The sequence below is a fragment of the Anolis sagrei genome, chromosome 13 (assembly GCF_037176765.1).
Source record: "Anolis sagrei isolate rAnoSag1 chromosome 13, rAnoSag1.mat, whole genome shotgun sequence".
Taxonomy (NCBI): domain Eukaryota; kingdom Metazoa; phylum Chordata; class Lepidosauria; order Squamata; family Dactyloidae; genus Anolis; species Anolis sagrei.
Window position 1 is genome coordinate 8,485,231 of NC_090033.1, and position 27,142 is coordinate 8,512,372.

The 27,142-nt window shown below is 41.5% G+C and overlaps 1 protein-coding gene across 4 annotated transcripts in view; it reads right to left on the reverse strand.

Annotated features, from left to right (window-relative positions):
• Window positions 1-8,464: 8,464 nt before the first annotated feature.
• The window catches only part of PAX7 (paired box 7), a 175,644-nt gene continuing 156,966 nt past the window's right edge, over window positions 8,465-27,142 (reverse strand). For all 4 annotated transcript variants that reach the window (XM_060758790.2, XM_060758788.2, XM_060758789.2 and 1 more), the window contains exons 8-9: window positions 23,903-24,149; window positions 8,465-12,322 (exon numbers count right to left, since the gene is read on the reverse strand). In XM_060758790.2, coding sequence (XP_060614773.1) covers window positions 12,207-12,322; window positions 23,903-24,149 — 363 coding nt within the window. In that variant the 3' untranslated portion in view covers window positions 8,465-12,206. The remainder of the gene's footprint in view (window positions 12,323-23,902; window positions 24,150-27,142) is intronic.

Sequence of the window (27,142 nt, forward strand, 5' to 3'; positions counted from 1 at the left end):
ATGATTGGTTGGGGGTGGGTGGGCGAGCGCCAAAATACTATTTACTTACTGTTGAAAATTACCTCTGACTATGTGAGGTGTATTGCAACTGGTTGCATCAGTCACTGATGAGCTATATAAGGAGGATGAACTAATCCATCTTTCTCTCTCCTGTGTGACTCAGTGTGAGTAGCTGCCTGTGTTGGATGAATCTGATTGTTTGCAAGTACAAGGAAAGTGGGTCTGCGTGTCCCGTTTGTACCTTTGTACATATTGCAACGGTCAAGATGAAAGCCTTCGGATATTTTGGATGAAACCTGAATCCGTAAATAAGGTCAGATGCTGGGAGTTGGACGCCTCTGATAAGACGAGTTGAAATGTGCGTTTGTTGTGAAAGGACTCTGCAGGAGTTTTGCTTGCTTGCGGAGTTCGTGATTTGGGAAACTATAAATCACTTCACACACCAGCAAATCCCGTGACATGTGTTGTTACCATTGAGCAATTTTCCTCCGGCCACACTATACACCAATAGCAGCAGTTTTGTATACCAAGGTCAAAGGAGGTCCGGCTATGTGATATTGACTTTGTGGAACGCTGTAGAATTGGGAGTGATTGCTGACCTTGGAAACCAAGACTTAGAATATGTGCACTTCTGGATGTCTTTATTTCAATCGAAACTGGCCCAACACTTGGCCAATCAGGGAAAGAAGGGAGCAGGAGGTCTCTCTGCCATCGTAGATGCCTTGCCATGATCTCTCTGCACCTGTAATCCATTGCCATCCTTGTTGCATCCTTGTTGCTACGTTAGTGAGTATATATACCGATCGAAGACCTTTAAATAGTTGTAGGTAGCAATGACTGAAGAATAAACCTCCAAAGGAGTTGGAATGAAAGTCAACATGGTGAGATACTATGCAAGGTCAGAGGCCGTGCTATAAACTCTCTGCTAACTCTAACCAAGACTCTGTGAGATTGTGAGAGGAGGAATGAATGTGCCTACCTAACAAGGGTGTTGTGTGTTTGTACTTTTCTTCTCTTCCATCCCCACGAACGCACTCTGACCGAGCTTATTCAATGCAAGGTCAGAGGCTGTGCTATAAAATCTCTGCTAACACTGTCCAAGACTCTGTGGGATTGTGAGAGGAGGAATGAATGTGCGAGGAGGAATTCACGTGCCTCCCTAACAAGGGTGTTGTGTGTTTTACTCTTCTTCTCTTCCATCCCCACGAACATCCTCCTACTGAGCTTATTCAACACAAGGTCAGAGGCTGTGCTATAAACTCTCTGCTAACTCTAACCAAGACTCTGTGAGATTGTGAGAGGAGGAATGAACGTGCCTACCTAGCAGGGGTGTTGTGTGTTTTACTCTTCCTCTCTTCCATCCCCATGAACTTCCTCTTATCGAGCTTATTCATACCAAGGTAAGAGGTTGTGCTATAAAATCTCTGCTAACTCTAACCAAGAATCTGTGCTATAAACTCTCTGCTAACTCTAACCAAGACTCTGTGAGATTGTGAGAGGAGGAATGAATGTGCCTACCTAGCACGGCTGTTGTGTGTTTTCTTCTCTTCCATCCCCACGAACATCATCTTACTGAGCTTATTCAACACAAGGTCAGAGGCTGTGCTATAAATTCTCTGCTAACTCTAACCAAGACTCTGTGAGATTGTGAGAGGAGGAATGAACGTGCCTACCTTCCAGGGGTGTTGTGTGTTTTACTCTTCCTCTCTTCCATCCCCATGAACATCCTCTTATCGAGCTTATTCATACCAAGGTAAGAGGTTGTGCTATAAAATCTCTGCTAACTCTAACCAAGACTCTGTGCTATAAACTCTCTGCTAACTCTAACCAAGACTCTGTGAGATTGTGAGAGGAGGAATGAATGTGCCTACCTAGCAGGGCTGTTGTGTGTTTTCTTCTCTTCCATCCCCACGAACATCCTCCTACTGAGCTTATTCAACACAAGGTCAGAGGCTGTGCTATAAACTCTCTGCTAACTCTAACCAAGACTCTGTGAGATTGTGAGAGGAGGAATGAACGTGCCTACCTAGCAGTGGTGTTGTGTGTTTTACTCTTCCTCTCTTCCATCCCCATGAACTTCCTCTTATCGAGCTTATTCATACCAAGGTAAGAGGTTGTGCTATAAAATCTCTGCTAACTCTAACCAAGACTCTGTGAGATTGTGAGAGGAGGAATGAATGTGCCTACCTAGCAGGGGTGTTGTGTGTTTTACTCTTCCTCTCTTCCATCCCCATGAACTTCCTCTTATCGAGCTTATTCATACCAAGGTAAGAGGTTGTGCTATAAACTCTCTGCTAACTCTAACCAAGACTCTGTGAGATTGTGAGAGGAGGAATGAATGTGCCTACCTAACAAGGGTGTTGTGTGTTTGTACTTTTCTTCTCTTCCATCCCCACGAACACACTCTGACCGAGCTTATTCAATGCAAGGTCAGAGGCTGTGCTATAAAATCTCTGCTAACACTGTCCAAGACTCTGTGGGATTGTGAGAGGAGGAATGAATGTGCGAGGAGGAATTCACGTGCCTCCCTAACAGGGCTGTTGTGTGTTTTACTCTTCTTCTCTTCCACCCCATGAACATCCTCCTACTGAGCTTATTAAATACAAGGTCAGAGGCTGTGCTATAAACTCTGCTAACTCTAACCAAGACTCTGTGAGATTGTGAGAGGAGGAATGAACGTGCCTACCTAGCAGGGGTGTTGTGTGTTTTACTCTTCCTCTCTTCCATCCCCATGAACTTCCTCTTACCGAGCTTATTCAACACAAGGTCAGAGGCTGTGCTATAAACTCTCTGCTAACTCTAACCAAGACTCTGTGCTATAAACTCTCTGCTAACTCTAACCAAGACTCTGTGAGATTGTGAGAGGAGGAATGAATGTGCCTACCTAACAAGGGTGTTGTGTGTTTGTACTTTTCTTCTCTTCCATCCCCACGAACACACTCTGACCGAGCTTATTCAATGCAAGGTCAGAGGCTGTGCTATAAAATCTCTGCTAACACTGTCCAAGACTCTGTGGGATTGTGAGAGGAGGAATGAATGTGCGAGGAGGAATTCACGTGCCTCCCTAACAGGGCTGTTGTGTGTTTTACTCTTCTTCTCTTCCATCCCCACGAACATCCTCCTACTGAGCTTATTCAACACAAGGTCAGAGGCTGTGCTATAAACTCTGCTAACTCTAACCAAGACTCTGTGAGATTGTGAGAGGAGGAATGAACATGCCTACCTAGCAGGGGTGTTGTGTGTTTTACTCTTCCTCTCTTCCATCCCCATGAACATCCTCTTATCGAGCTTATTCATACCAAGGTAAAAGGTTGTGCTATAAAATCTCTGCTAACTCTAACCAAGACTCTGTGAGATTGTGAGAGGAGGAATGAATGTGCCTACCTAACAAGGGTGTTGTGTGTTTGTACTCTTCTTCTCTTCCATCCCCACGAACATCCTCTTACCGAGCTTATTCAATACAAGGTCAGAGGCAGTGCTATAAAATCTCTGCTAACTCTAACCAAGACTCTGTGAGACTGTGAGAGGAGGAATGAATGTGCCAGGAGGAATTTATGTGCCAACCTAGCGGGGGTGTTGTGTGTTTTACTCTTCTCCTCTTCCTTCCCCACGAACATCCTCCTACTGAGCTTATTCAATACAAGGTCAGAGGCTGTGCTATAAACTCTCTGCTAACTCTAACTCTAACCAAGACTCTGTGAGATTGTGAGAGGAGGAATGAATGTGCCAGGAGGAATTCATGTGCCAACCTAGCGGGGGTGTTGTGTGTTTTACTCTTCTCCTCTTCCTTCCCCACGAACATCCTCCTACTGAGCTTATTCAATACAAGGTCAGAGGCTGTGCTATAAACTCTCTGCTAACTCTAACTCTAACCAAGACTCTGTGAGATTGTGAGAGGAGGAATGAATGTGCCAGGAGGAATTCATGTGCCTACCTAGCGGGGGTGTTGTGTGTTTTACTCTTCTCCTCTTCCTTCCCCACGAACATCCTCCTACTGAGCTTATTCAATACAAGGTCAGAGGCTGTGCTATAAAATCTCTGCTAACGCTGACCAAGACTCTGCGGTATTCCAGGCATCGGAAAGAACCACTTGCCTCGGAGACAGTCCGTCCCATTGCCCAGCTGGAGGAGGAGAAGACCGCGAGAGAAGTAATTCACGTGCCTACCTAACAGGGGTGTTTTATTCTTCTCTTCTATCCCCGCAAACAACCTCTTACCCGCAGTCCCAGATCTAAATTTGATGATATTCTGTCTCTCAGAGACCCCTCTGATCCTTCATAAGCCGTCCTGCTCTTGAATCGATGTCTCTCAGAGACTCCTTCAGTCCTTAATGAGCCATTTGGCCTACGAGAGCAATATTTATTGGAAGAGAAATGGGGACTAGATGCTCTTTGGGTTCCCCCTTAAGCCTGGAAGCATTTGGGGATCTTCTGGACTCTTCCATCTCCATGAACATCCTCTTACTGAGCTTATTCAATACAAGGTCAGAGGTTGTGCTATAAAATCTCTGCTAACTCTTAACCAAGACTCTGTGCTATAAACTCTCTGCTAACTCTGCTAATTCTAACTAAGACTCTACAGTGTTTTGGGGATCAGAACTAGCCGCTTGCCTTGGATACAGGCCATCCTATTGTAGGAGGAGGAGGCAGTGAGAGGAGGAATCCACGTGCCTACCTAGCAGGGATGTTGTGTATTTTATTCTTCTTCTCTTCCACCCTCTTATCTGTGGTCCCAGCTCTAAATTCAACTAAATTCAATCACACTATGTCTTTCAGAGATCTCTTTGGTCCTTCATGAGCCACTCATCCTACGAGACTAATATTTATTGGAAGAGAAACAGGAAGTGGACTAGATGCTCTTTGGGTTCCCCCTTAAGCCTGGAAGCATTTGGGGTCTTCTGGACTCTTCCATCCCCATGAACATCCTCTTACCAAGCTTATTCAATACAAGGTCAGAGGTTGTGCTATAAACTCTCTGCTAACTCTAACCAAGACTCTGTGCTATAAACTCTCTGCTAACTCTAACCAAGACTTTGTGCTATAAACTCTCTGCTAACTCTAACCAAGACTTTGTGCTATAAACTCTCTGCTAACTCTAACCAAGACTTTGTGCTATAAACTCTCTGCTAACTCTTAACCAAGACTCTGTGCTATAAACCCTCTGCTAACTCTAACCAAGACTCTGTGCTATAAACTCTCTGCTAACTCTAACCAAGACTCTGTGCTATAAACTCTCTGCTAACTCTAACCAAGACTCTGTGCTATAAACTCTCTGCTAACTCTAACCAAGACTCTGTGCTATAAGCTCTGCTAATTCTGCTAACTCTAAGACTCTGCAGTGTTTCAGGGATCGTAACTAATCGCTTGCCTTGGAGACAGTCCATCCCATTGTGCAGCTGGCAGAGGAGGCAGTGAGAGGAGGAATTCATGTGCCTACCTAGCAGGGATGTTGTGTATTTTACTCTTCTTCTCTTCCACCCCCTTATCCGTGGTCCCAGTTGTACATTAAACTAAATTCAAAGACACTATGTCTCTCAGAGACCCCTTCGGTCCTTCATGAGCCATTCTGCCTACAAGGTCAATATTTACTGGAAGAAAAACAGGAAGTTGACTAGATGCTCTTTGGGTTCCCCCTTAATTGTCCCTTCCTCTCGTTTTTTAGGCCTGGAAGCATTCCTAAAAGGACAACTAAGTCATTTCCTATGATACCTGGAGTGAAGAATGGGAGTGGTTTGTATGTGAACTTCCTCTTTGCCATGTGTTTGCTCTCCATCATCTTATATGCCTTGCCATGATTTCTCTGCACCGGTAATCCATTGCCGTCCTTGTCATGTGTTGTGCTATGTTTGCGAGTATCTCTATATACTAATAGAAGATGTATGTAGCAACGACTACAGAATAAACCTTCAGAGGTGTTTGAATGAAAGCCAGAGTGGAAGTGTGCTTATACAAGTTGGTGAACTACTAAACAAGGAAAGACACTGCCATAAAATCTCTGTAACTGTGATCAAGACTCTGCACAGTTTAGTGGACTGGAACTAACCACTTGCCTTGGAGACAGTCCATCCCATTGAGTAGCTGGACGAGGAGGGGGAGGCAGTGAGAGGAGGAATTCACGCGCCTATCTAGCAGGGCTGTTGTGTGTTTTACTCTTCTCTTCCATCCCCACGAACATCCTCTTACCGAGCTTATTCAGAGGCTGTGCTATAAAATCTCTGCTAACTCTAACCAAGACTCTGTGAGATTGTGAGAGGAGGAATTCACGTGCCTACCTAGCAGGGCTGTTGTGTGTTTTACTCTTTTTCTCTTCCATCCCCACGAACATCCCCTTACTGGGCTTATTCAATACAAGGTCAGAGGCCGTGCTATAAAAACTCTGCTAACGCTGACCAAGACTCTGCAGTATTCCAGGGATCGGAAAGAACCACTTGCTTCGGAGACAGTCAGTCCCATTGCACAGCTGGAAAAGGAGGCCGTGAGAGAAGCAATTCATGTGCCTACCTAACAGGGGTGTTGTGTGTTTTACTCTTCTTCTCTTCCATCCTCTTACCCACAGTCCCAGATCTAAATTCAAAGACAGAGACCTCTCAGAGACTCCTCTGATCCTTCATAAGCCGTTCTGCTCTTGAATCTATGTCTCTCAGAGACTCCTTCAGTCCTTAATGAGCGATTCGGCCTACAAGAGCAATATTTATTAGAAGAGAAATGGGGACTTGATGCTCTTTGGGTTTCCCCTTAAGCCTGGAAGCATTTGGGGTCTTCTGGACTCTTCCTTCCCCATGAACATCCTCTTACCGAGCTTATTCAATACAAAGTCAGAGGTTGTGCTATAAATTCTCTGCTAATTCTAACCAAGACTCTGTGCTATGAACTCTCTGCTAACTCTGCTAACTCTAACTAAGACTCTACAGTGTTTTGGGCATCAGAACTAGCCACTTGCCTTGGAGACAGGCCATTCTATTGTAGGATGAGGCGGCAGTGAGAGGAGGACTCCACGTGCCTACCTAGCAGGGATGTTGTGTATTTTATTCTTCTTCTCTTCCACCCTCTTATCTGTGGTCCCAGTTCTAAATTCAACTAAATTCAATCACACTATGTCTTTCAGAGATCTCTTTGGTCCTTCATGAGCCACTCTTCCTACGAGACTAATATTTATTGGAAGAGAAACAGGAAGTGGACTAGATGCTCTTTGGGTTCCCCCTTAAGTCTGGAAGCATTTGAGGTCTTCTGGACTCTTCCATCCCCATGAACATCCTCTTACCGAGCTTATTTAATGCAATGTCAGAGGTTGTACTATAAACTCTCTGCTAACTCTAACCAAGACTCTGTGCTATAAACTCTCTGCTAACTCTAATCATGACTCTGTGCTATAAACTCTCTGCTAACTCTTAACCAAGACTCTGTGCTATAAACTCTCTGCTAACTCTAACCAAGACTCTGTGCTATAAACTCTCTGCTAACTCTAACCAAGACTCTGTGCTATAAACTCTCTGCTAACTCTAACCAAGACTCTGTGCTATAAACTCTCTGCTAACTCTTAACCAAGACTCTGTGCTATAAACTCTCTGCTAACTCTTAACCAAGACTCTGTGCTATAAACTCTCTGCTAACTCTAACCAAGACTCTGTGCTATAAACTCTCTGCTAACTCTTAACCAAGACTCTGTGCTATAAACTCTCTGCTAACTCTAACCAAGACTCTGTGCTATAAACTCTCTGCTAACTCTTAACCAAGACTCTGTGCTATAAACTCTCTGCTAACTCTAACCATGACTCTGTGCTATAAACTCTCTGCTAACTCTTAACCAAGACTCTGTGCTATAAACTCTCTGCTAACTCTAACCATGACTCTGTGCTATAAACTCTCTGCTAACTCTTAACCTAGACTCTGTGCTATAAACTCTCTGCTAACTCTAACCAAGACTCTGTGCTATAAACTCTCTGCTAACTCTTAACCAAGACTCTGTGCTATAAACTCTCTGCTAACTCTAACCAAGACTCTGTGCTATAAACTCTCTGCTAACTCTTAACCAAGACTCTGTGCTATAAACTCTCTGCTAACTCTAACCATGACTCTGTGCTATAAACTCTCTGCTAACTCTTAACCAAGACTCTGTGCTATAAACTCTCTGCTAACTCTAACCATGACTCTGTGCTATAAACTCTCTGCTAACTCTTAACCAAGACTCTGTGCTATAAACTCTCTGCTAACTCTAACCATGACTCTGTGCTGTAAACTCTCTGCTAACTCTTAACCAAGACTCTGTGCTATAAACTCTGCTAACTCTTAACCAAGACCCTGTGCTGTAAACTCTCTGCTAACTCTGGTAACTCTAACCAAGACTCTGTAGTGTTTCAGGGATCAGAACGAATCGTCCCTTCCTCTCGTTTTTTAAGCCTGGAAGCATTCAAAGTCTTCTGGACTCGACTCCGGAATGAGAAAAATACTCTCCCAAACAAAGAACGTTCCATTTCTTCTTTTTTTAATGGATAATGGTGAAAGCCTGAGTTACAGAGAGAGACACCTAACAGGCCGCGGCGGAAGGGACTTCAAAGCAAATACCAGGTTTCTTTGTTTCTCTACTCTACTACTCCATATAGCTGAATAAATTATGGGGGGTGATTATATATATATATATTTATGCTTTTATATATATATCTACACGCACGCGACCACGCACTCCCCTGCCGTTCAGGCGCACAGATACGCATGGAGTGGGATTAGCTATGGTTCCAACACAGAAGCGACCTTATCTACACGTATTAGGAATAAAGGTATGCTCTACAGGTAATATCGCTGTTTTCCCCCTCCGAGGTTTGGGAATGGCATCTTTGAACGAACACTGAATACACTGAAATCGTCGCTGAGAAGTAGGGTTCGCTCTTGGCCCACAACGCAATGTTGGAGGGCCAAGAAAATGCTGAGAAGAGGACACGATTTGCTGGACGCGGATGAGCAAAAGTGGGGACAAATAGCAATAGTAATATGAAGGAATTCCGGACCCGGAATCTCTCACTGGAGGACCTAGAAAATGCCTACAGAGGACACGTTTTGTTGGTGGTGGCAAATAGTCAACGCTATTGAAATGTCTCTATTGCTTCTGTATTATCCTTTCGTTTACGGGAATCTCCGGGTTTTTTTTTACGAGAATCTCCTTTTTTTTTTTACGGGAATCTCCTTTTTTATGAGAATCTCCGTTTTTTTTACAGTAATCTCGTTTTTTTAATGGGAATCTCGTTTTTTATGGGAATCTCCTTTTTTTACAGTACTCTCCTTTTTTTACGAGAATCTCCTTTTTTTACGGGACTCTCCTTTTTTACGAGAATCTCTGTTTTTTTTACAGTAATCTCCATTTTTTTAACGGGAATCTCTGTTTTTTTTACGGGAATCTCCATTTTTTTTACGGGAATCTCCATTTTTTTTACGGGAATCTCTGTTTTTTTTACGGGAATCTTCATTTTTTATGGGAATCTCCGTTAGTTTACAGGAATATGAAGTATCATTAAGACAACAATCCACAACCCATTGAAAACCTTACACAGAACCCACCGCTCATAGGACCGGAGCAGTGGGATCGAGGGGAACTGGACTTTTGGACCATGGTAGAGACAAAGAACATCCTACAAACTCAAGAACGGCTCATGAAACTGGAATGTCGATTAATCTCTGGTGCCCTTTCTGCAGGGACTTTCTCCTTAGAAAGACCTAGAACCTTCTAGATTTATCTCTTGTGCCCTTTCTGCAGGGACTTTCTTCTTAGAGAGACCTAGAACCTTCTAGATTTATCTCTTGTGCCCTTTCTGCAGGGACTTTCTTCTTAGAGAGACCTAGAACCTTCTTGGCTTGGTTTCAAGAATCTGGAACCAGAGCTCAAGCGTATGATGAATGCGGTGAGTGGCAAACAAGGCCAGAGGCTGTGCTATAAATCTCTGCTAACTACAGATCAAGACTCTGTTGAGTTTCGCTTGCCTTGAGACAATCAGTCCCATGCAGAGCTCAGGGAATGTGAGAGGAGGGAATGATTTACATTACCTACCTAGGAGTGTTCTGTGTTTGTTTATTTACCCCGATAGTTGGATCGGAAGAACATGAACCTAAGGAGGGGACAGTGGGGTTGGAATGAAAGAAGAACACTTTGCCGAGGAAATGGTTCCAATTTGGGATCAAAACTAACCCAAGTTTGAGCCATTTCTCCTTAGGATCTCCTCCTCCAAGGAGCCTTGGTCCAATTGGAGGAAACATTGGGGTCATGATCCCAATGAGAGTCATTCCAGAGTATGGATGGAATTGTGTGGTTTTATGGAAGAGTTACATCCATCCAATGGGATCATAATGTGGGTCCAAAAAAAGAGCAATACTCTATGGAGAGGAATGTTTTCGTAGCTCTTAGGTTGAGGGACATCTCAAGAACCTTTGGAGAATGGATACATTTCCCAAGAACAGATGGCTCTGCGTGGTTTTGTGGAAGGGTTGCACTCATCCAATGGGACCAATGCATGAATGGGCATGAAAACATCATTCAGGGGAGAGGGATTTTGGTAGGAACATCTCAAGAACCTTTGGAGAATGGATACATTTCCCAAGAACAGATGGCTCTGCGTGGTTTTGTGGAAGGGTTGCACTCATCCAATGGGACCAATGCATACATGGACATGAAAACATCATTCGGAGGAGAGGGATTTTGGTGGGAACATCTCAAGAACGTTTTGGAAATGGATACATTTCCCAAGAACAGATGGATCTGCGTGGTTTTCTGGAAGGGTTGCACTCATCCAATGGGACAAATGCATGAATGGGCATGAAAACATCCTTCAGAGTAGAGGGATTTTGGTAGGAACATCTCAAGAACCTTTTGGAAATGGATACATTTCCCAAGAACAGATGGATCTGCGTGGTTTTGTGGAAGGGTTGCATTCATCCAATGGGACAAATGCATGAATGGGCATGAAAACATCCTTCAGAGTAGAGGGATTTTGATAGGAACATCTCAAGAACCTTTGGAGAATGGATACATTTCCCAAGAACAGATGGATCTGCGTGGTTTTGTGGAAAGGTTGCACTCATCCAATGGGACAAATGCATGAATGGGCATGAAAACATCCTTCAGAGTAGAGGGATTTTGGTAGGAACATCTCAAGAACCTTTTGGAAATGGATACATTTCCCAAGATCAGATGGATCTGCGTGGTTTTGTGGAAGGGTTGCACTCATCCAATAGGACCAATACATAAATGGGCATGAAAACATCCTTCAGAGTAGAGGGATTTTGGTAGGAACATCTCAAGAACCTTTGGAGAATGGATACATTTCCCAAGAACAGTTGGATCTGCGTGTTTTGTGGAAGGGTTGCACTCATCCAATGGGACCAATGCATACATGGGCATGAAAACATCATTCAGAGGAGAGGGATTTTGGTGGGAACATCTCAAGAACCTCCTTTTTGGGGAACTTCGCTCCCCAAAATGGAGTCACTCACAAAGATAAACACTTTTGGTCCATTTCGGAACCCAACTCATTATATTCTGAGCTGGAATACTTCAACTCCAGAACTTCTTGACTTGAGGACCTTCACAAGGAAAGCTAACTGGCGTTCAGTGACATCTGGTCCCCAACTTTTCCAAAAAACAGAACTATACATCACATCTACCCATCCCTGTCCTGTCTTTGATTGGTCCCTGGTACGAATTGATACGAACATTGATAATCTAACAATTGCTTCTTTTTTTTTTTTTGGTCCATCCATCTCGACGCTTGGTCCCAACTAGGACTCCTACTTCCCAGGGAACGTTGGTCCTCCTACGATAACAAAACGGGGTGAAGGGGAGGGTTTAGGCGGACAAACAAACAAAATATATCGATACCTATCTCTATATAACCACAAAGAAATAGACAAGAGTCCACAGAGACAACGCCAAGTAGGCAACATCGATGGGCAGTCCATAAACGTTGGTCGGCCTCGAAAGGCCCAAACGCCTTACAACTCGCTTAGACCCAGCTCATTGTCTCTGGTCTTGGAATGAGTTGACGGCAAAGACGACGGGCAAGGATTTGGACAGACGGACAGTTTGAGCCCTTTCTCCAGCCGTTCGTCCTCTTTGAGGATTGAGAAGATCTCAAAGATTGAGTTCAAGAGGAGGAGTAAGTGGGATTTCTCATTCTCTCCGGCATCTCGTCGTCAACGGAGGAGTTCTCGATCGGGGCGTTTCCATCAATATGCTTGGCCCGTTTCGACCGGGAGCAGGCCAAGGACAGCCGAATGTTCGCCGAGCTTCATCCGGCGCTGTGTGGACAGGCTGACGTTCTTGGTCAAGTAGTCAACGGCAGCTGGAGGAAACGAGAGAAGGAGGAAAACAAGGAGTAAACAAGTGCACCACCCTAAGGGCAAAACCATACCCATCCTTGACCCACCAAACTTGGAGGCAACTCAATGCAAACAAGTTGCTTGAACGTACAACTGCTTTTAATTATTATATTTCAACACTAGCTGTCCCCTGCCAGGCGTTGCTGTGGCCCAGTCTGGTGATCTGGAAAATATAGTAATGAGAAAGTGTTGGTTTCTAATATATGTAATTCCTTTATGTTTGAGAGTAAACAGTATTTCTTGTTGTTTCTTTGTCAGTGTTGATGTGGAGAGTGTCTGGTCTGCCTACTCTGGAATATGCAACATATCATTGTCCTTCTTTAAGGGTTTCTTTCAAATCTATGATACTATATCTGTGTGTGTGTGAGAGAGAATCCTATCTATCTATCTATCTATCATCTATCTATCTATCTATCTATCTATCTATCTATATTTATGGCTTGATGGCTCTTTGTCAGGAGGATTCTGATTACATTTTCTTCCCCTGGTGAAGAGAGTTGGACTGGATGGCCTTAAGTATTTTCTGTTGGGAAGTTTGCCCCATTTCTGTCATTTGTGGGTGTCAGAATGCTCTTTAATTGTAGTGAACTATAAATCCCAGGAACTACAAATCCCAAATGTCAAGGTCTATTTCCTCCAAACTCCATCTGTGTCCATATTTGGGCATATGGAATGTTTGTGTCAAGTTTGGTCAATATCCATCATTGTTTGAGTCCACAGTGCTCTCTGGATGTAGACGAACTACAACTCCCAAACTCAAGGTCAATGCCCACCAAACCCTTCCAGTGTGTTCTGTTGGTCATGGAAGTCCTGTATGCCATATTTTGTTGAATTTCATCATTGGTGGAGTTCAGAATGCTCTTTGATTGTAGGTGAACTATAAATCCCAGTAAGTACAAATCCCAAATATCAAGGTCTATTTCCCTTAAACTCAATTTATGTTCACATTTGGGCATATGGAATATTCGTGCCAAGTTTGGTCCAGATCCGTCATTGTTTGAGTCCACAGTGCTCTCTGGATGTAGGTGAACTACAACTCCCAAACTCAAGGTCAATGCCCACCAAACCCTTCCAGTGTGTTCTGTTGGTCATGGAAGTCCTGTATGCCATGTTTGGCTGAATTCCATCATTGGTGGAGTTCAGAATGCTCTTTGATTGTAGGTGAACTATAAATCCCAGCAACGACAATTCTCAAATGACAAACTCAATTTTTTTGAGTGGAGGACATAAATTAGACTGTAAGGTGTCTTGTGTCCAAATTTGGTGTCAATTCCCCCAGTGGTTTTTGAGTTCTGATGGTAGCACAAACAAACATTACATAGATTAATTAATTCAGTGACATCACTACTTCACTGTTCGCTTTCCGCGGACTCGCTATTTCGTGGGGAAGGAGGAGGAGGAAGTGAAGGAGGAGAAGGGCTCGCTTCCTTTCCTGTGTGGGTGAGGAAGGAGGAAGGGAGGGGGAAAGAGGAGCGTCCCTACTTCACGGATTTTCACTTATCCTGGAACGTAACACCCGCGATAAGTGAGGAAACACTGTACCAAATTAACACAGAGTTTATAGTGTGTTCTATTACTGAGTATAGTATTAGTTAGGCCCATTTTCAAAAGTAACTCTCCACAGTGATCTCTGGATGTAGGTGAACTACAATTCCAAAACCAAAGGACACTGCCCACCTAACCCTTCCAGTATTTTCTGTTGGTCTTAGGAGAACTGTGTGCCAAGTTTGGTTCAATTCCATCGTTGGTGGGGTTCAGAATGCTCTTTGATTTTAGGTGAACTACAAATCCCAGATGACAAAATCATTTTTTTGAGTGAAGGACATACATTGGGTTGTTAGGTGTCTTGTGTTCAAATTTGGTGTCAATCCCTCCAGTGGTTTTTGAGTTCTGATGGTAGCACGAACTAACATTACATTTTTAGTTATATAGATTAATTAATTCAGTGACATCACTACTTAACGGTTCGCTTTCCGCGGACTCGCTATTTCGCGGAGAAGGAGGAGGAGGAGAACTATAAATCCCAGCAACTACAACTCCCAAATGACAAAATTTTTTGAGTGAAGGACATACATTGGGTTGTTAGGTGTCTTGTGTTCAAATTTGGTGTCAATTAGTCCTGTGGTTATTGAGTTCTGTGAATACCACAAACGAACATTACATTTTTATTTATATAGATTAATTAATTCAGTGACATCACTACTTCACGGTTCGCTTTCCGCGGACTCGCTATTTCGCGGGGAAGGAGGAGGAGGAGAACTATAAATCCCAGCAACTACAACTCCCAAATGACAATTTTTTTTGAGTGAAGGACATACATTGGGTTGTTAGGTGTCTTGTGTCCAAATTTGGTGTCAATTTGTCCTGTGGTTATTGAGTTCTGTGAATACCACAAACGAACATTACATTTTTATTTATATAGATTAGCCCTCTGGGATCTCCTCGGAGAGCGGAAAACTACGAATCCCTGGTTTCTCTGGATCTTTTTATGGGGGAAACCAACGTTTGCCAAATTGAAAAGAGGAACGAGACAAGTGTCTTTACTTTACTCACTACTTTGGAAGTACTACTCAGAGAAGTAAGATTTGAAGATTTGATGCAAAATGACAACGTTCGCAGATGATGCAGCGATTGTCTTAGAAGACCCCTCGGAAACTTCTACGACGCGACACGGAGGAGCGAGCTCTCCTGCTGTTTTGGGAAACGGGAGAACGGGGCCAACTTGGAACCGTCCCGTCCGTTTCCCGGAGGCCGAGTCCGCCGTTAATGATGCCGCGGATGGAACGCCGAAGCGTGAAACAGATTCCTAATGGATGTGACAAGTCTAATAAGGGTTTTTGCCTGGAAGGGACCCCCCTTTGGGGCCGGCTGGTGACAGGACGCTGACGGCTCAAATTTGTTTACTCCTTGGCACCGACGGTGCCGTTCCTGCCAGCTTCTTATTAATCTAATTTGAGGCATTAGAACCGGGGAGACGGGGAGGGAGGGGGGATGCCAGCCGACGTGACTGAAGCCCCGCTAATAAGGAATGTCACCCGCCGAAGGCCGGGCGAAAAGAGAGGGAGAGGCAGGGATGGAGATCTATATCGGTATCTCGGCCATCTCTTGCTTCGCAATGCGCCTCCTGCGCAATGTGACGGGCGACGTCTATACCAAAGGAGTATACTGACCCTCAAATGGCACAAAAGACCCTCCTCATAAATGCATAGCAGAGTAACTTATTAGCAGCAGTGTGACCCAGCATCAGTAGCCCAATGTGATAGAAAGAGCAAAAACAAACAGATCGATGTTATCTCTTCCTTAGGAGGCTTTTCTTGACAGATGGATGGATGGATGAATGGTAGTAGTAGATGACAGGTGAATGGATGGATCAGTAGTAGTAGTTGGATAGAAAGATGATGGAGTAGATGATGGATGGAAGGATGAATGGTAGTAGTAGATGATAGGTGAATGGATTGATAGGTAGTAGTAGATGGATAGATAGGTGATGGAGTAGATGATGGATGGTGGTAGTAGATGAAAGGTGAATGGATGGATAGGTAGTAATAGATGGATGGATGGATAGATAGATAGATAGATAGATAGATAGATAGATAGATAGATAGATGATGGAGTAGAGGATGGATGGATGGATTGTAGTAGTAGTAGATGATAGGTGAATTGATGGATCGGTAGTAGTAGATGGATGGAAAGATGATGGAGTAGATGATGGATGGAAGGATGGATGGTAGTAGTAGACGATAGGTGAATGGATGGATCAGTAGTAGTAGATGGATGGAAAGATGATGGAGTAGATGATGGATGGATGGATGGATGGTAGTAGTAGATGATAGGTGAATGGATGGATAGGTAGTAATAGATGGATAGATAGATGATGGAGTAGATGATAAATAGAAGGATGGATGGTAGTAGTAGACAATAGGTGAATGGATGGATCAGTAGTAGTAGATGGATGGAAAGATGATGGAGTAGATGATTGATGGATGGATGGATGGTAGTAGTAGATGATAGGTGAATGGATGGATAGGTAGTAATAGATGGATAGATAGATAGATGATGGAGTAGATGATAGATAGAAGGATGGATGGTAGTAGTAGACGATAGGTGAATGGATGGATCAGTAGTAGTAGATGGATGGAAAGATGATGGAGTAGATGATGGATGGATGGATGGTAGTAGTAGATGATAGGTGAATGGATGGATAGGTAGTAATAGATGGATAGATAGATAGATGATGGAGTAGATGATAGATAGAAGGATGGATGGTAGTAGTAGACGATAGGTGAATGGATGGATCAGTAGTAGTAGATGGATGGAAAGATGATGGAGTAGATGATTGATGGATGGATGGATGGTAGTAGTAGATGATAGGTGAATGGATGGATAGGTAGTAATAGATTGATAGATAGATAGATGATGGAGTAGATGATAGATAGAAGGATGGATGGTAGTAGTAGACGATAGGTGAATGGATGGATCAGTAGTAGTAGATGGATGGAAAGATGATGGAGTAGATGATGGATGGATGGATGGTAGTAGTAGATGATAGGTGAATGGATGGATAGGTAGTAATAGATGGATAGATAGATAGATGATGGAGTAGATGATAGATAGAAGGATGGATGGTAGTAGTAGACGATAGGTGAATGGATGGATCAGTAGTAGTAGATGGATGGAAAGATGATGGAGTAGATGATGGATGGATGGATGGTAGTAGTAGATGATAGGTGAATGGATGGATAGGTAGTAATAGATGGATAGATAGATAGATGATGGAGTAGATGATAGAAGGATGGATGGTAGTAGTAGACGATAGGTGAATGGATGGATCAGTAGTAGTAGATGGATGGAAAGATGATGGAGTAGATGATGGATGGATGGATGGTAGTAGTAGATGATAGGTGAATGGATGGAGAGGTAGTAGTAGATGGATAGATAGATAGATGATGGAGTAGATGATAGATGGATGGATGGATGCTAGTAGTAGATGGTAGGTGAATCGATGGATAGGTAGTAGATGGATAGATAGATGATGGAGTAGATGATAGATGGATGGATGGTAGTAGTAGATTATAGATGGATGGATGGATACATAGATGGTTGAGTAGATGATAGGTAGATAGATACTTGAGTAGATCATGGGTTAGGGTTATGCTTAGGCTTAAAGTGGATAGATGATAGTATAGATGACAGATGAACTGATGGTAGTAGTAGATGACAGGTGAATGGATGGATAGATAGATGATTAAGTAGATGATAGATGGATGGATGAATAGTTGATTAGGTGAATGGATGGATGCATAGATGGTTGAGTAGATGATGGGTGGATGGGCGGGCGGTTGAGTAGATGATAGTCAGGTGGATGGATGGATAGTTAGATGGTTGAGTAGATGATAGTTGGATGGTTGGATGGTTGAGTAGATGATGGGTAGATAGATAGATAGTTGAGTAGATGATGGATGGATGGATGATAGTATAGATGACAGATGGATGGATGGTAGTAGTAGATTATAGGTGAATGGATGGATAGATAGATGATGAAGTAGATGATAGATGGATGGCTGAGTAGAGGATCAGTAATAATAATAATAATAATAATCCTTTATTTATACCCTGCTAACATCTCCCTAAGGACTCGGTGCGGCTTACAAGAGGCCAAGGCCACACTGAGTCCTTCAGGAGATGTTAGCGGGGTATAAATAAAGGTTTATTATTATTATTATTATTATTATTATTATTATTGATCATCTACTCAGCCATCCATCTATCATCTACTCCATCATCTATCTCCATCCATTCACCTATCATCTACTACTACCATCCATCCATCTGTCATCCATCCATCCATCCATCATCTACTCAACTATCTATCTACCCATCATCTACTCAACCATCCAACCATCAGTAGATAGAGTTGAGTAGATAATAGGTGGATAGATGATAGATAGGGAATTGAAGACCAAAACATCTGGTGACCCACAGGTTGAGACTTATGTAGTGACCCTCAGAGGCTATTCTTTGCTTTCTTCTGAGGCTGAGAGAGTGTGACTCGCCTAAGGTAAGTCTTAGTGGGTTTGCAATGCCAAGCGGGGATTCAAACCCTAGATTCATAACCCAAACTCTCAAACTATGTCGTCTCTGGATCATGATAATATCTATATATTGAAAAATGTTGGTGCCAGGAATGAAAATAGGAATGTTGTGATCGAGAAGTAGTGGATGGAAAGGGGGGAAATATATCTACAACAGGAAAAAATTGGGTGGAAGAAGGTCTGTCTTCCACCTTCTCTCTCTCTCTCTCTCTCCTTCCTTCCCTCCCCGAAACACAAATACGCAAACACAAACCGGGGTGTGACTAACACCTTGCCCGGGGCTGTCCTTATTGGAAATACACGGTTATCGGGATTTGTTTAAGATTTTTATCAATCACACGTGTGCGCCTGAGAAGCGAGAGGAAGGTCAAAGAGTCAATAGATCAAACTCTAAGGGAGAGAACGAGAAAAGGAGAGGAGGAGGAGGAAACAGAGCGAGCCGGGCCTCTCCCGATACACAAGGTTTTCATTTCCAAGGGGAGGACCCCCGTTAAAAGTCAAAGGGATGGGTGGAAAAAGAGGTCAACTCGCGAGTCGTTCAGAAATTGGTGATAATTGGCACCAAGCAGAATTTGAACGGGCAGCCAAACGGGCAGCCAAAGTTTAGCCAACTTATAGGGAAAGTTCAGGCTGGATGCAGTAGAGGAAAGGCAGAACGACAGAGGTAAAGAGGAAGCACAAGAATATCCGGCTAATGATTTTCAATGGATTCAGCCTGTGTGTAGCTCGTTCTATGTATTTTAATAGTGTTGTGCCTTATCTTTATGCTTTAATTATGTTGTACCCCACAAGGAGAGGTGGGTAATAATAATAATAATAATAATAATAATAATAATAATAATAATAATAATAATAATAATATAAAATAATATAATATATAATAATAATAAAAACAAAAATAAAACAATATAATATAATAGGATAATAATAATAATAAATAAACAATATAACAATATAATAAGGGGATAATAATAATAATAAATAAAATTAAAGTGAAACAATATAATAATATAATATAATAATAATAAAAAAATGATATAACAATATAATAGGATAATAATGATAAATAAAATAAAACTAATATAATATAATAATGGGATAATAATAATAATAAATAAAATTAAAGTAAAACAATATAATATAATAAAAATGATATAACAATATAATAATAGGATAATAATGATAAATAAAATAAAACTAATATAATATAATAATGGGATAATAGTAATAAATAAAATTAAAGTAAAACAATATAATATAATAAAAATGATATAACAATATAATAATAGGATAATAATGATAAATAAAATAAAACTGATATAATATAATAATGGGATAATAATAATAAATAAAATTAAAGTAAAACAATATAATAATATAATATAATAATAATAATATAATATAATAATTGGATAATAATAAATAAAGTAAAATAATATAATATAATAATGGGATAGTAATAATAAATAATATAAAATAATATTATATAATAATAGGATAATAATAATAACAAATAAAAACAAAACACTATAGTAATATAATATAATAATAGGATAATAATATTAATATAATAATGGGATAATAATAATAAATAAAATTAAAGTAAAACAATATAATAATATAATATAATAAAAATGATATAACAATATAATATAATAATAGGATAATAATGATAAATAAAATAAAACTAATATAATATAATATAATAATGGAATAATAATAATAATAAATAAAATTAAAGTAAAACAATATAATAATATAATATAATAAAAATGATATAACAATATAATATAATAATAGGATAATAATGATAAATAAAATAAAACTAATATAATATAATATAATAATGGAATAATAATAATAATAAATAAAATTAAAGTAAAACAATATAATAATATAATACAATAATAGGATAATAATAACTAAAAAAACAAAACACTATAGTAATATAATATAATATAATAGGATAATAATAATAATAAATATCCTATTATCCTATCTTATTATCCTATTATTATAATAATAGGAAAATAAGATAGAATAATAGAGTATTTACTATTATAACAAATAAATAAATAAATAAAAATAAAACAATATGACAATAGAATATAATAATATTATGATAATATTAAATAAAATTAAAGTAAAACAATATAACAATATAATATAATAATAAATAAAATTAAAGTAAAACAATATGATGATATAATAATAGGATAATAATAATAAATATCCTCTTATCCTATCTTATTAATAATAGGATAATAATAATAAATAAATAAAAATAAAACAATATAATATAATATAACAATAGGATAATAATAAATAAAATGAAATAAAATAAAAACAATATTACAATATAAAATAATAATGGGATAATAACAATAAATAAAATTAAAGTAAAACAATATAACAATATAATATAATAATAGGATAATACTAATAAATAAATAAAATAAAACAACATAATAATAATATAATAAGATAATAATAATAAAAATTAAAATAAAACAATAATATAATACATAATAATAGGATGATGATGATGACAATAATAATAATAATAATAATAATAATAATAATAATTGTGGTTATTGTTGTTCAAGTTTCGAGGGTCATTTGAATTACCTCCCAGGCAATACGATGGCATGGACAATGCCAACTTTGGCCTTCCATAATATACCTTGACCCTTTGGGATTGTGTCTGATTCCTTCATATCTAATCCTTGAACCCTCCTCCTCGGCCTGGTGGAGATTTGGCTCAAGTTTCGGTGATCCGGTCAAACCCGGAGGGCCGTTGACCCTCCCAGCTCGTTTTGGGAATGGGTCTCAGCCACCAAGGTCGACTTGGTGGACCGACCCCGGTGGAAATGAATGTTGGTGACCCCATAAACTCGATAAGGGAGATGACCCCCCCCCCCAAATGTGTCTCGGTGACCTTGGTAAACTTGGAAGAGAGAGAGAGAAAGAGAATGAGAGAGACGGGCCTTGCAGTTCAGAAGAAATGACCAAAGGACCTGGGCCTCCTTGCCTTGGGCTTGCAATGCTTCACCCTTTCGCCCCTTTGCGCACCCCATTTCCTGTTTGATTCCGACCGAAACCGAAGTTCCTCCTTGAATTAAAGGCCTTGATTCTCAGGAATGTGTGACCCCGTCATAAAGACACGGGGTTTGATCCCTTGAGCGGGAGACTCGGTCGAGAGTCCCTGGGAATGCGCAGAGTCACATTCTGATGCTTGGAAGTCACTCATTTCAAACAACACCTCACTCGAAATCGAGCCCTACTAAGTTCAGTGATTGCTGGTGACCCCCAATTTGGGAGAAAGATGAGTCTTCTGGACTAAAGTCTGGACTAAAACCCAGCACACCGACCGCAGTGGAGGATGTCCATGTGGTGGGGTGACACCAACCCTAGTGTGAAACTGGTTGATAAATGGAGTTGATTCCATGTAGAATCAATGGAAATGCCATCAGCCAATATCTCAAAAGAACATCTCAAAAGAAACGCCATTGGGTTGTGTCCTGGGATCCATCCCTCCACTTATCATCTACTCAACCATCTATCCATCTATTCATCTACCTATCATCTATTCAACCATTCATCCATCATCCACCTATCATCTACTCAACCATCAAGACATCCATCTATTTACCTATTCTCTGTTCAACCACCCATCCACCTATCATCTACTCAACCATCTATCCATCCATCCACCTATCATCTACTAAACCATCAAGACATCCATCCATTTACCTATTCTCTGTTCAACCATCCATCCACCTATCATCTACTCAACCATCTATCCATCCACCTATCTACTCAACCATCAAGACATCCATCCATTTACCTATTCTCTATTCAACCATCTATCCATCCACCCATCCATCCACCCATCCACCTATCATCTACACACATATCTATCTATCTATCTGTCTGTCTGTCTGTCTGTCTGTCTGTCTATCTATCTGTCTATCTGTTTACCTATCATCTACTCAACCATCAAGACATCCATCCATTTACCTATTCTCCATTCAACCATCTATCCATCCACCTATCATCTACACATCTATCCATCCATCTATCTATCTGTCTACATATCATCTACTCAACCATCCACCCCTCTATTCATCTACCTATCATCTATTCAACCATTCATCCATCCATCCACTTATCATCTACTCAAGACATCCATCCATTTACCTATTCTCTATTCAACCATCTATCTATCCACCCATCCACCCATCATCTACGTATCTATCTATCCATCTATCCATATGTCTACCTACCATCTACTCAACCATTCATCCATCATCCACCTATCATCTACTCAACCATCAAGACATCCATCCATTTACCTATTCTCTATTCAACCATCTATCCATTCATCCACCTATCATCTACTCAACTATCTCTATCTATCTACCTATCATCTACTCAACCATCTATCCACCCATCCACCATCTACTCAACTATCAATCATTCTACCTACCTCCTATCATCTACTCAATCATTTATCCACCTATCTACCATCCATTCATCTATCACCTACTCAACCATCCATCCATTCACCTATCATGTACTCTACCACCGATCTCTATCCATTCATTCACCTATCATCTACTCAATCATCAGATCCACCATCCACCTATCATCTACTCCACCAGCATCCATCCATCATCTACACTAACATCCATTCATCCACCCATCATCTACTCAACCATCTATTTATCCATCCATCCATTCATCTACCTATCTACCATCTACTCAACCACCCACACACCTATCATCTACTCAACCAGTTATGCATCCATCCATTCGCCTATTGTCTACTCAATCATCCATCCACTGATCTATCTACCTATAACCTAATCAACCATCTATCATCTACTCAACCATCCATCAATCGACTTATCATCTACTCAACTCTCATCTACTTAACCATCTATCCTTCCTTCATTCCTTCCTTCCATCCATCCATCCATCCATCCATCCATCCATCCATCCATCCATCTACCTATCATCTACTCAACCATCTATCCATTCATCTGCCATCTACTCAACTATCAATCATTCTTCCTACCTCCTATCTACTCAATCATTTATCCACCTATCTACCATCCATTCATCTATCACCTACTCAACCACCCATCCATCTATCATCTACTCATCCATCCATCCATCCATCCATTCACCTATCATGTACTCTACCACCTATCTCTATCCATTTATTCACCTATCATCTACTCAACCATCCAACTATCTACCTACCTATCATCTACTCAACCATCAGATCCACCATCCACCTATCATCTACTTAACCATCTATCCTTCCTTCCTTCCTTCCTTCCATCTATCTAGCTATCTATCTATCTATCTATCTATCTATCTATCTATCTATCTATCATATACTCAACCATTCATCTGTCATCCTCAATGGGACGGGCTACTTACTTTGCCCATACTGCCCGTACTGGTATCCGGCCACGGGGTCCACGCTGTATCCGGTGGTGGTGTAGGTGGGGGGGCAGTAGGACTGGGAAGTGGGGAGGCTGTCCACAGACTTGATGGAGTCGCTCCTCTGGCTGCAGCTGGCCGAGATGGAGTTGGCGGTCTCCAGGCTGCCGTGGAGCGGGGAGATGGAGAAGTCGGCCTGGGGCTGAGCGGGGACCCCGCTGGGGTTGCTCAGGATGCTCATCACCTGCAACAAGGGGGGAGAAACAAGGAGGGACCCCGTCAGTCAAGATGTGAGGAGAAGGTGGTCGTGTACATAGCGAAGGAGGAGAGGAAGGAGATGAAGACAATGGAGGAGTCAGAAGAGAAGGAGAAGAAGGAGAATGTGGAGAAAGAAGGTCAAAGAAGAAGAGGAGGAAGAAAAAAGGAAGAGGAAGGAGGAGGATACGGAATTGGGGGAAGAAGTAGAAAAAGAAAGAGAGAAGAAGGAAGGAGGAGGAAGAATAGGAGGAAGGCGACGAAGGAAGAGAAGAAGAAAAGGAAGGAAGAGGAGGTGAAGTAGGAGAATATGGAATTGGATGAAGAAGTAGAAAAAGAAAGAGAAAGAGAAGACGGATGTAGGAGGAAGAATAGGAGGAAGGTGTCAAAGGAAGAGAAGAAGAAAAGGAAGGAGGAGGAGGAGAGAGGAGAATATGGAAGTGGAGGAAGAAGTAGAAAAAGAAAGAGAAGAAGGAAGGAGGAGGAAGAACAGGAGGAAGATGACAATGGAAGAGAAGAAGAGAAGGAAGGAAGAGGAGAAGGAGGAGAATATGGAATTGGAGGAAGAAGTAGAAAAAGAGAGGACGGAGGAGGAAGAATAGGAGGAAGGTGACAAAAGAAGAGAAGAAGAAAAGGAAGGAAGAGGCGGAGAAGGAGGAGAGTATGGAATTGGAGAAAAAGAAACTGAAAGAGAAGAAGGAAGGAGGAGGAAGAATAGGAGGAAGGTGATGAAGAAAGAGAAGAAAAGGAAGAGGAGGAGAAAGAAGAGAATATGGAATTGGAAGAAGTAGAAAAAGAAAGAGAGAAGAAGGAAGAAGGAGGAAGAATAGGAGGAAGCTGATGAAGGAAGAGAAGAAAAGGAAGGAAGCGGAGCAGAAGGAGGAGAATATGGAATTGGAGGAAGAAGTAGAAAAAGAGAGAAGGACGGAGGAGGAAGAATAGGAGGAAGGTGATGAAAGAAGAGAAGAAGAAAAGGAAGGAAGAGTAGGAGAAAGAGGAAAATACGGAATTGGAAAAGAAAGAAGAAGGATGGAGAATAGGATGAAGGTGATGAAGGAAGAGAAGAAGAAAAGGAAGGAAGAGGAGGAGAAGGAGGAGACTATGGAATCGGAGGAAGAAGTAGAAAAAGAAAGAGAAGGATGTAGGGATGAGGAAAGAAGGAGGAGAAAGAGAAGAAGAAAGGAGGAGGAAGTAAAGGGGCAGGGGAGGAAGGTAGAGTAGAAGAAAAAGAAGAAAGAGGAGAAGGAGGAGAATATGGAATCGGAGGAAGAAGTAGAAAAAGAAAGAGAAGGAGAAGAAGGAAGGAGAAGGAAGGAGGAGGAAGATTAGGAGGAAGGTGAAGAAGGAAGAGGATGAGTAAGAAGAAGCAGAATAAGGAAGAGAAGGGGAAGATGGAATAGGAGCACAAGGAAAAAGAAAGACAAAGGAGGAAGAATAGGAGGAGGAAGAAGGTGAAGAAGGAAGAGGAGAAGAAAAAGGAGGAAGGGGAGGAAGAAGAGGAGGAGATGGAATAGAAGGAGGAAGAAGAAGAAAAAGAGAGAGAAGGTGAAGAAGGAAGAAGAGGAAGAAGAAAAAAGAAGAGGAGGAAGAGAAGAAGGAGGAAATGGAATAGGAGAAGGAGGGAGAAGAAGGAAAAGAAGGAAGAGGAGGAAGAAGAGGAAAGAGAAGAAGGATGTGAAGGAACACAACCTCTTGGCCACCTTGGAAGGCCTGGGCTCTGGAAGAAGGGCCTTCCACATGACCTTCTTCCTTTCCCGTAATGCGTTGCTTCTCGGAGCATCGCCGTGCCTAATGCAAAATCGATTGCCCTTCTGCTTCCGATAAGTATATTTTCTTAATCGGACGGGAAATCTGTCTTCCTGTCCTGTCCATCAGGATGATTGGCACTTTGTGAGTTTTTGTGAATTTTCTGCCCATTTTCTTTCACATTTCGGGGACTCACGGGCGAATCAGCCATTGCACTTTGTGCCACCAGGTGGTGCACTTTTTTTGCATTGCACTAGTACGCATTACTTGTTTTGCCCCAGACTCGCACGCTTGGTATGCCACAAACTGCCCTATTCGTTACACACCCTATCAATTGGTGCCGTTTTTTACACATTATCAACTGGTGCACTTTTTGAATACTCTCACTGAATGAACTTTCCCCGTGCCACCAGCTGCTGAACTTTTTGCACACTTGTATTGCATGCCACACCATCCGGTGCACTTTCCCCACAATACATTGCCTGCCTGCTTGAAGGATTGGGAGAGTGATCTGACTGGTAGTGCAAGGGTAGTGCAAACAACGTGGACAGAAGTGCGCTGGAAGGTGGTCTGCAACATGCAAAAGTGCATCCCTGGATGACATGCAATAAGGTCACGAGATGGTGGAATGCAATGAGTACACCGGTCAACGTGCAAATAGTGCACTAGCTGATTAAGCATAATAAGAGCACTAGTTGAGGGCATGCACTAATGCAACTGGCAGGCAGGAAGTGTATTGTGAGGATTGTGAGGTGTGTAATACAAGTGTGCCGCTTGATTGTGTGCAAAAGGTTCACCAGCTGGTGGGCATAGGAAAAGTTTGTTCAGTGAGAGTATTCATACACTAGTGCACTTGGTGCATGCCATCAACTAGTGCTCTTGTTATGCACAATCAACTGGTGCACTATTTGCACATTGACTGGTGTACTCATTGCACGCCATCATTTAGTGCCCGTACTGCATGTCATCCAGGGATGCACTTTTTGCATGTCGACTCATGCCCTTATTGTACGCCACTATCCAGCACACTTTCTTCCATGTTGATTGCACAGACTTGCCCTCGTGCACTTGGTGTATGCAATCGAATAGTGATTTTATTATGCACAATCAGCTGGTGCACTATTTGCACATTAAGTGGTGTACTCATTGCACGACATCATCTAGTGACGTACTGCATGTCATCCAGGGATGCACTTTCTGCACGGCAACTCATGCCCTTATTGCACACCAGACTTG